We start from the raw sequence: 10,970 nt of genomic DNA, 5'->3' as shown, positions 1-10,970 counted from the left end.
ATTTTTTATTATCTTGCTTGATTTTTTATAAGGCCATAGAACCACTGGAAAGGGTGGACCCCACAATTTGTCAAAAAACGGAGGGCCCCATTATGGTAGAAATACAAGTATGTGTGTGTGTGTGTGTGTGTGTGTATGTGTGGGTTGGTCTATGTGGTTTACGAGGACATGAATAGTGTATAATAACATGTTTATTATGCTATAAAGGTGGTTTACGGGGACACAGAGAGTGTCCTCATAAACGGAAAAGCTAAAAAAACATACTAAATGGTAGTTTTTCATAGATTAAAGACTGGCAACAGGTTTTGTGACATTGGGGTTAGGGATTGGGGTAGGTAAGGGGAATAGAATATAACAGTTTGGACAGTATAAAATGCATTGCGTCTATGGAGATGTCCCCGTAAACCACATACACCAACATGTGTGTGTGTGTGTGTGTGTGTGTGTGTTGTATGTGTAAAAACAGTAAATACTATTAGCCCTTCTTTCACCTTTTCACCACACACTTTACTTGTACTTGCAAATAATAAACTATATATAACTATAATACTATAATTATCAACTTTCTTTATCTTGTTTGACTGTTGCTTTAAGAGAGTGGGCAGGGTTCGGAGTGGTGGGCGGGGCTGAAGAGCTTCTTGGATGAGTTGTGTTTAATATCCTCACGCATTGTTAAAAGGAGGTCAGTTAAGGTAAGTTGTTGCGCTTCTGCTCGTTTAATGTTATTATCAGACAGTGACTGTCAATCACATAGTGTCTGTAAAATAATCAAACAGTTGTGTAAAATAGTCACAATGAGTGAAGCTTTTAACAAACCTGTTTATTTGACATCTTGTGAGTAGAATATGTATAAAAGGTTGAATGGACAAATGCACTCAACACTCAATTTGTATAAAATTTTAATGAGTTTATTTTATTTATCTGACCATCCCTTGCCAAGTGCTATTAGACAGTAACAGGGATGTGCTTAAAATGTATAATTATATGAAAATCATCACAATATTTTTTTATTGAATGTTTTAGGCCAGAATCCCCATGCAAGTGTGTTAAAAACTATCAACGTTACTTTTCATGGACAGGATTATTTTAATTTAAAGCATTTAATTGTAATTTTAATAGTTGAACAAACATGTTTAAAATGTTCATTTAATAAAATGATCTCCCCTGAAATGTACAAAATTAAATGTACAGTACTAGTGAGTTTTCTGAACTTATTTGATTATTGAGAGTTTAAAAAACACCACTTGCAGGTTTCATCTAGCAAGGACCATGACAGCTCCATTAAGATCACTTGCTGAAGATTATCCAAGATACCTCAAATCATTTGAACTCTTTCTGGATCGCTCATCAGAGCACCAATGTATGCAGGACTTCATCCATAATACTCTTCCAGACATACTGGGAAGGTGATGTCTTATTTTTATATAATGTCATATCTTATTTTTGTGGAATGTCAAAAATGTCCAGATATAATATTGTAATATAATGTATCTCCTCAGCATTGGTGGAGGACGGCCCATTTTTAATGTAATGGGTGTAGGGAGTGGTACAGGTATAGTATACAATGGTTTATATTATTTTTTTACATTATATTAATACCTTATAGAGTTTTCATTTACACATTTCATTTAATTTTCTAGGTGAGAATGATTTAGAGATGCTAGCACAGCTACACTTTAAACATCCACTTGTCAAAGTCAACAATGAAGTGGTGGAACCGAGCACTGACATGTTACACAAGTATAAAGGTACTGGTTATTATTTTACCCATAATGTTAATATTGACTGGGCTCATAATATAGACAAGCTCTACTTGTACTGATTCTTCAAACTGATGTATTACAACAAAAAGATATTCATGCTGTTTTTCTGTTTAGTTCTTGTGTCAAAAACGCCAAATCTTGATTATATTAACTTCACGTGGAATAAGATGACAGCTTCAGAATTTGAAAAACATTGGCAGGAGAAAAACCTTGGAAAAAAGATGGACTTCATTCACTTGATACAGGTTATAAGATACCAACATTGGGGTTCAAAATAATTTATTAAAAAATCAACAATCAGAATAACAGCTGGAGTGTAAAGTATATGATTTGAAAATGGCTGAAAATTATTTTTGATATTTCTAATATTTGGTTTGTTCACTGGTTTCTAATATCACATAATGTTTCAAAAGTCATACTGTATTATTATTGGAACCCAGGAGCTTTGAATAGTTAGTACAGAATCTGGGTTTCCGCCGGGTTTATAGATAAACTTTTCTGGATTAATTTGCGTATGGATTAACCAGTTCTTACCACAATTTATAGCCATAGAATAAACAAACATTATAATTAATTTAAATGTATTAATATTTCTTGGATTAATAATATCATTTTGAATGTGTTAAACAGATGCTGTATTATGTGAAAGATCCAGAGGCCACTGTCTCATTTTTCCGGAGTCTTTTAGATAAAGATGGAAAACTCTTAATCAGTCTGGTGTCAGGTAAATGCTCAGAAGTACACAACCTCTCTTATGTGAGTAGTTGTAGTGGGCCACCATTCGTCAAACTAATGATTTATGACCCCCTTGACAGGTCGTGTTCTGACAGGTCGTGTTTTATGACCCCTTGACAGATGGTGTTTTGACAGGTCGTGTTTTATGACCCCTTGACAGATGGTGTTTTGACAGTTCGTGTTTTATGACCCTTGACAGATGGTGTTTTGACAGTTTGTGTTTTATGACTCCCTTGACAGATGGTGTTTTGACAGGTCGTGTTTTATGACCCCCTTGACAGGTCGTGTTCTGACAGGTCGTGTTTTATGACCCCTTCACAGATGGTGTTTTGACAGTTCGTGTTTTATGACCCCTTGACTGATGGTGTTTTGACAGTTTGTGTTTTATGACTCCCTTGACAGATGGTGTTTTGACAGGTCGTGTTTTATGACACCATCTGTCAATGGGGTCATAAATAAAATATTTTAGTTGTAACTGGTTAAACTTAAATATGCTATTATCTATTTAACTATAAGCTATATTTTTCTGATCAGCCTCAAACAGAAGCTGCTCTGTGAGCATCTGGGTGTTTGAGATAATTCACAGCAGGGGGCTGATTGTAAACTAGTGTCTTTGAAAACCGCTGTGGTGTTACATAAACTACAGAAATGAAACCAACTGTGTTCATAAAAACAATCACAGATATATGTTGTCACTTACAAAAGAAAACAAGACGAATGATATAAGTATAATATTGTCTGTGCAGATACAACTAAGAACATCTGATGAGTTTACAAAATCTCAGTCATTAGTTGACACTAGCGAAGAAATTTTTTTGAACGAGTGTATGAAGAGACAAAAGTGTGAAGACTACCTAAGTTTGAAAAGCAAATGTTTGTTTAAGAAAATACACATGTAAGAAACAGCTGATGAACTTACAAAATCTCAGTCATTAGTTGACACTATCTAAAATATTTTGAATAAGTGTATGAAGAGACAAAAGTGTGAAGACTAACTAAGTTTGAAAAGCAAAAGTTTGTTTCAAAAAATACATGGGTAAGTACATCTGATGAAATTTACAAAATCTCAGACATTAGTTGACACTAGCGAAGAAAAAACTTTGAACAAGTGTATGAATAGACAAAAGTGTGAAGTCTAACTAAGTTTGAAAAACAAAATGTTTGTTTAAGAAAATACACAAGTAAGAAACATCTGATGAATTTACAAAATCTCAGACATAAGTTGACACTAACAAATAAAAACTATGAACAACTTATCGAAAGACAAACGTATGAAGACTGCCTAAGTTTGAAAAACAAAATGTTTGTTTAAGAAAATACACAAGTAAGAAACATCTGATGAATTTACAAAATCTCAGACATAAGTTGACAATAACAAATAAAAACTATGAACAACTTATCGAAAGACAAACGTATGAAGACTGCCTAAGTTTGAAAAGCAAAATGTTTGTTTAAGAAAATACACACATAAGACCATCTGATGAATTTACATAAGCTCACACATAAGTTGACACTAGTGAAGAAATCTATTTACAATGTATGAAAAAGGCTAATATATGAATGCTGCCTAAGTTTGAAAAGAAAAGTTTGTTTCAGAAAAATACACGAAACTAGGAACATCAGTAACAAACCATAGGTAAAATATAATTTCATGTTTGCTTATTATGCACTGATAGATGTTAACCTAAGTTGAACCTAACCCCTCAGGCAAACCAAGGGTCTGCTCCACTTCATAAAAATCCTGTCATTGCTCCTGTCATTGGGGGTTTTGTGCTGTAAGTCGTAAAGCTAAAGACGCTGAATGACCTTAAAAACTAATCTAACCTAATATCAGGTTAGGATGTTCGAATAGTATATTTTTATTTTTTAAATAAATGTTAAGGTTTACCTATTTAATATGTGTACATGATTTTACTGTTATGTAGAGGTACATCCTATCTGGTTGATATAGATAGTTTAATGGAAGCACACAATCATGTTTAACAAAACCACACACACACACACACACACACACACACACACACACAAAAAGTCTAGTGTGTCTCTGTAAGCCATGGCAATTTTGTTAAATGTTTTGTCGTTAAAGAAGTGTTTGTTGTCACGTTAGTGACAACCTGGCTTATAACATCATCAACTTTGATAAATAATATTTGCAAACATTTTATTGTTCCCTTAATGGATAACAGATGGGTTTAAGGCTACATTAATTAAAAAAACAAAACCAAAATGTGAGATAAAATGTCTTAAACCTTTTAAGTTTCTTTAAATCGCAAATAATGGATAACATGATTTAATCAGTATCTGTGTAATGAAGCCTAAATCTAAAAAACCCTTTACTTTTTGTCAATGAGGGCACAGACTTAATATCAAAGCTTTAGTAACAAACAGAGACATCATAGACCCCCATGCAAACACACACACACACACACACACACACACACACACACACACACACACACACACACACACACACACCTTGCAAAGACACAGGCTCATAAACACGCACACACATAAACAGACTGGATGCACAAACACACACAGACACAAGCGCGACTCGGTGCTGCTCATGTGGCATTAGATATAAACTTACTCATAAACACCTAGATGTTTAATTATGGATTGTGTATAAGAACGTTTGGATGTTAAAAACAAAAAAAATTAAGATCGAATAGCTTTTGTCATAAAAGTCACATGGTCGTTTCATTTTAAAAACCCACATGTTTAAATCAGAGGCGTTCTAAAACTAGAAATGCGGACAGAATTGCATTTGTTGTATAATAAACACTTAGAGGTTGGGATCCACAGCGGACACAAAACCAGAAAATGGGGTCAAAATGTCTTAAACATTAAAAAGTTTTTAATTTTTAAAACCATATATGTGAGTGCATGTGTTTATTGCTCTATGCAATAACATGTTTTAATCATTATCTTATGAGTATGGGATAATGATATGCCTAAAATAACTTTTATATAGCCAGAGCGCTCAGAATTACATTTATTGTGTAATAAACACATATTCACAGTTGGTTTTAAGGTGTCATTAGATTAAAACAGACCCAGAATATGAGATGAAAATGTCTTTAATCGTTTAAAAGTTTCTTAATGGCCGATATGTGCACACATCCGCGTATGTTCTCTATTGTAAACGCCGGAGCCCCGATCTTTAATGGCTTGAACAGAACCCCTGCTTGAAAAGCTTCACAGATCTCGTGAAGCGAATCAGCTTTTATTTAGTTTAAAATAAATAGACTTTAGTCTAAAGAATTGTCGACCTACGGTGGTTTTGGTACAATTCATTGCTTAAATATAAACGTACTGAATATTTCATTAAATAAATTTGTACTGTTACAAACTTTTAGATCCTGCAGTGTCTCCCCTAAAATAGGCTCTGGTGCTCTACCTAAAATCTAAAATAAACCTTTTAGTTTTTGTCAATGGGGGCTGAATTACACTTATTTTACCAACACAGAGTTTTAGAAACAGTACGGTCCGCTGAACACCACCGCTGTTCAGACACACTAGGGCCGCTGGGTGATAACGTATGGTGAGGAGAGACTCATAAAAACTGTCCGTCCAGAACTCGACCGCACAAAACAACAAACTTTTTTTTCACATCAATAAATATGACGAGCACTCGCAAGACTAGAAACATACACTGGAATACCATGACAAAATACATGTACACACTTGGATATTAGATGACATTAATGAATTCAAACCAGTAGAGGGGCTGAAATGTCTTAAAACGTTTAAAAGGTTCTTAACGCCATAAGAGCGCATCGGCGTACGTTCTCTGGCAACAGTGGTTCGCGCATTCATGTGTTTTAATCAGAGACTTGAAATAGAATTCCCTAAATCTAAAATTAACCCTTATTTTGTCAGAGTGGACAGAATTACATTTATTGTGTAATAAACACATATTCACAGTTGGTTTTAAGATGTCATTAATTTAAAACAAACCCAGAAGATGATATGAAAATGTCTTTAATCGTTTAAAAGTTTCTTAACGGTAGATATGAACACGCATCCGCGTGTGTTCTCTATTGTAAACGCCGGAGCGCGATCTAATGGCGTGATCAGAATACTATGCCTGAAAAGATTCAACTTTTATTTAGTTTAAAAGAAATAGCCTTTAGTCTAAAGAATGTGTTATTGGCGGCCCCCGGTGGTTTTGGCACAGTTCATTGGTATACCCATGCTGAATATTTCATTAAATAATTTGTTACAAGCAAATGCTTTATTTTGACAGAGTGACCATATTACACATTACCACAGCGGTTTTAAAAGACACTAGTTTACAATCAGCCCCCTGCTGTGAATTATCTCAAACACCCAGATGCTCACAGAGCAGCTTCTGTTTGAGGCTGATCAGAAAAATATAGCTTATAGTTAAATAGATAATAGCATATTTAAGTTTAACCAGTTACAACTAATATTTTATTCTTGTGTGACTTTAAAGAAGTCTCTTGACAAAACAAACGTATTATCAAGTTGTATTTATAAGATACACACAGTCAATTCACCTAAAATCTAAAATAATACTTTATTTTTGTCAGAGCAGACAATATAAGACTCTTTGTATAATATACACATATTCACACATGTTTTAAGAAGCCTTTAATTAAAAATAAACCCCTAAAATGGGGTGAAGACGTCTTAAAAACATTTAAAAGTTTATTAACGTCAGATATAAGTTCTCTGTCACCATCGGTGCACGTATACACGTGTCTTAATCAGAGACTTGGTTAAAGAATCCCCTAAATCTAAAATAAACCCCTATTTTGCCATAGTGGACAGAATTACATTTATTAAGTTTATTTTAAAATGGCAGATATGAACGCTCAACCGGCGCTTTGTCAGGCACCGCTGGAGAGTGATCTTTAATACGCGTGAAACTATAGAGCAGGTCATGAAAAGATTCACGGAACTCATGAATCGTTTAAATTTTTATTTAGTTTAGACTTTCGTCTAAAGATTGTAGTATTGACGGCTCCGAAGGTTATGGCTTAGGTCATTGCTTAAACTATACACGTATACGGAATATTTAATTAAATAACTTGTGATGTTACAACCAAAAGTTTTAATCAGAGCCTTGTTCATGATTTGTCTAAATCTAAAATAAACATTTACTTTTTGTCACCGTAATGGTGAATTATTTTACCAACATTGAGTTTTAGAAATCTTTACTCATTTACAATGGACACCCCGCAGTGAAAGAATGCAGGGCTTGTAAGAAGGGAGGGGGAGGATGGATCGCTTGTGACATCTGTCAGTCCAGAACTTGAACAGTCTAAAACAATACAACTTTTTTGACAGCAATAAACATGCCAGCATACGCTTGATATAACACACACACACACAGGAAAAAACAACCCGCTAAATGACACATCGTAAAACACGCACAGTCCGGACACTCGCTGTCAAAACTAGACAGCTTGTACAACTTTTGATTGATAGCCCCGCCCCCCTGTCAAACACGACCTGTCAAGACACCATCTGTCAATGGGGTCATAAAACACGACCTGTCAAAACACCATCTGTCAAGGGAGTCATAAAACACAATCTGTCAAAACACCATCTGTCAAGGGGTCATAAACACTAACTGTCAAAACACCATCTGTCAAGGGGTCATAAAACACGACCTGTCAGAACACGACCTGTCAAGGGGGTCATAAAACACGACCTGTCAAAACACCATCTGTCAAGGGGTCATAAAACACTAACTGTCAAAACACCATCTGTCAAGAGGTCATAAAACACTAACTGTCAAAACACCATCTGTCAAGGGGTCATAAAACACGACCTGTCAGAACACGACCTGTCAAGGGGGTCATAAAACACGACCTGTCAAAACACCATCTGTCAAGGGAGTCATAAAACACAAACTGTCAAAACACCATCTGTCAAGGGGTCATAAAACACGAACTGTCAAAACACCATCTGTCAAGGGAGTCATAAAACACGACCTGTCAAAACACCATCTGTCAAGGGGTCATAAAACACGACCTGTCAGAACACGACCTGTCAAGGGGGTCATAAATCATTAGTTTGACGAATGGTGGCCCACTACAACTACTTATGTGTATACATTTAGATCAGATCATCCAATCACTAACCTGACAGATCTGGGTTATTGGCATGAAGCACTGTACTAAGATAACATACACATTTTAAACTTGCTGTGCTTTGAAGTGTGATTGAGACATACTGTATTGATGCATATTTATGATGTGTCAAAGGATATAAAAGTCATTGTATGGATTTATAAGAATGATTGCATGTGCAATTGCATACAGAATTGTTTTTTATTGCATTTACAATTTGTAAACTTTTCCTGGTTGGGTCTCTCTGACCTCCTAGTTATTAACAATGTCATGTGTGTGCATAGGTGAGGGTGGATGGGTGACATTATTCAAGACCTACGGAACTGCTCTCTGTAACCCTGAGATCAGCCAGTCTGTCAATATGGGAGATATAAAGACCTTCTTGGATACCAAGGACATCCCATACACTAAATATGTGCTTCAGTCCCATATGGACATCACAGAGTGTTTCACAGAGGGAGATGAGGTCGGAGAACTGCTGTTGGATTTCTTAACTGAGGTGGTAGAGTTCAGTAAGAACGCTCCTGAGGACCTGAAGAAAGGAGTGCTGGACTTACTGAGACATCCAGACTGCAGTAAAGAGGTGGATGGCAGGATAATGTTCAACAGTAGCATGGATGTCATAGTGGTTGAGCCGTAGCCCCATTACTCCTTAATATCTGACTTGACCTCCAAAGGACTTTTGTGTTTAGCATTCATTTTCATGCCAACACAGAATGTATCCTATATTTTTAAATTTGAATTCCTGTACCAAAATTAAGGTGGTCTGGCTTATCATAACATATAAAACATAATAAACAGTAATTGCATATCTTAGGCATCATATTGTACACACATATTTTCATCTAAATAGAGGTCTATGGGGATTATTGCAACAGGAGTCGGATGACCCCAAAGCAGTTGTCCCCAACCCTGTTCCTGAAGATCTACTTTTTTCTGCAGAGTTCACCTCCAACCAATAAAACACATCTGAACCTGCTAATCTAGCTTAGATGGCGGGCTGATCTCCAGAAATGGTGAAACTATCAGTGTGATTAACTATGTAAATGCTTGGCAAAACAGATAAAAACTTTCCTCGGTAGCAAAGCATAAATGTTTAATAACTGATTAACTGAGAAGCCTAACCAGACAGGACAAGGGTTTGGCTTAAGCTATACAGTATATTTTAAAGATTAAATGCATTTAATCAGTTAATTAGTTATTCTTGTTGTTGCCTATGACAAGTCTTTAAAATACTGCCTTAATTTTTACATATATTATTTAACATTCAGTGTGCTTGCTTTTTTATAAATTGGTGCAAATAGCATACACTCCTCTATAAGATTACTTTAGAAAAAATAATATTATGAATATTGCACTATTTTAAAGGGGGGGTTCAATGGTATTTCAAGGATTCTGACTTATTAACACAGTTATAGAGTTGTTTCCTCGTGCTAAACGTATAGGCAAAGTGTCAAAAAAGCAGTTGGACATGTTACAGAGTATTTCTGTGCTGAATGCACTTGGCCAGGGTTCATACAGATTTCTGAAAGTTTTTTCGATTACAGGTCCAACTGACGTTTCAGGGGTTTTCTATACGTATCACTTCTTTATATGGGCACTTCCCCCGGAAAACCCCGCCCACCCGTCAATCAGCGGGAGACGCTAGAGCTTGCAAACATCTTATAACGCCACTCAGCTTTGTTTAATTTCAAAAGTCAACAATGGCACAAAAGATGAAGTGTGTTTTTGGATGTAAGGAGAAGAAAAAAGAGTTTTGCGTGTGTTTTTAATGCGGTGGATTTTTCCAACCGGGTCATGACGAGTTGCACGCGGTAAGTAAGACTTCTGTCTTATGTTGGAAATAGTCGCGTGCATATTATATAAATGACACGAACATGTAGTGAATCATGAGTTAAAACAGTGTTAATTCCTTACATTTATATAGCGCTTTTCTCAGTACTCAAAGCGCTTTACATTGAACGGGGGAATCTCCTCAACCACCTCCAATGTGCAGCATCCACCTGGATGATGCGACGGCAGCCATATTGTGCCAGAGCGCTCACCACACACCAGCTAATTAGTGGAGAGGAGACCAAGTGATATAGCCAATTAGTATGAGGGATGATAAGTAGGCCAATGGGGAAGTTTGGCCAGGATGCCGGGGCACACCCCTACTCTTTTTCGAAGGACATCCTGGGATTTTTAATGACCACAGAGAGTCAGGACCTCGGTTTAACGTCTCATCCGAAAGACAGTGCTTTTTGACAGTATAGTGTCCCCATCACTATACTGGGGTGTTAGGACCCACACAGACCACAGGGTGAGCACCCCCTGCTGGTCTCACTAACACCACTACCAGCAGCAACCTGGTTTTCCCAGGTGGTCT

General features: G+C 36.2%; 1 protein-coding gene across 1 annotated transcript; it reads left to right on the top strand.

Moving 5' to 3' along the window:
- The first annotated feature begins 368 nt into the window (after positions 1-368).
- LOC135731066 (histamine N-methyltransferase-like) lies at positions 369-9,413 on the top strand. The gene is made up of 7 exons (XM_065249036.2): positions 369-692; positions 1,251-1,406; positions 1,500-1,552; positions 1,641-1,748; positions 1,878-2,008; positions 2,394-2,487; positions 8,887-9,413. The coding sequence occupies exons 2-7, from the start codon at positions 1,270-1,272 to the stop codon at positions 9,240-9,242; spliced, it is 879 nt and encodes a 292-aa protein (XP_065105108.1). The 5' UTR covers positions 369-692; positions 1,251-1,269; the 3' UTR covers positions 9,243-9,413.
- Positions 9,414-10,970: the final 1,557 nt, after the last annotated feature.

This window comes from Paramisgurnus dabryanus, chromosome 15 (assembly GCF_030506205.2).
Source record: "Paramisgurnus dabryanus chromosome 15, PD_genome_1.1, whole genome shotgun sequence".
In the NCBI taxonomy this organism is placed as follows: Eukaryota; Metazoa; Chordata; class Actinopteri; order Cypriniformes; family Cobitidae; genus Paramisgurnus; species Paramisgurnus dabryanus.
This window is presented reverse-complemented; position numbering and strand designations above follow the sequence as displayed.

Excerpts from the sequence above, each read along its gene's own strand:
- LOC135731066 (XM_065249036.2), top strand. The coding sequence starts at position 1,270 with ATGACAGCTCCATTAAGATCACTTGCTGAAGATTATCCAAGATACCTC. Across the intron at positions 1,407-1,499 it reads CTTCCAGACATACTGGGAAG|CATTGGTGGAGGACGGCCCA; the intron begins GTGATGTCTTAT and ends GTATCTCCTCAG. Across the intron at positions 2,009-2,393 it reads ACTTCATTCACTTGATACAG|ATGCTGTATTATGTGAAAGA; the intron begins GTTATAAGATAC and ends TGTGTTAAACAG.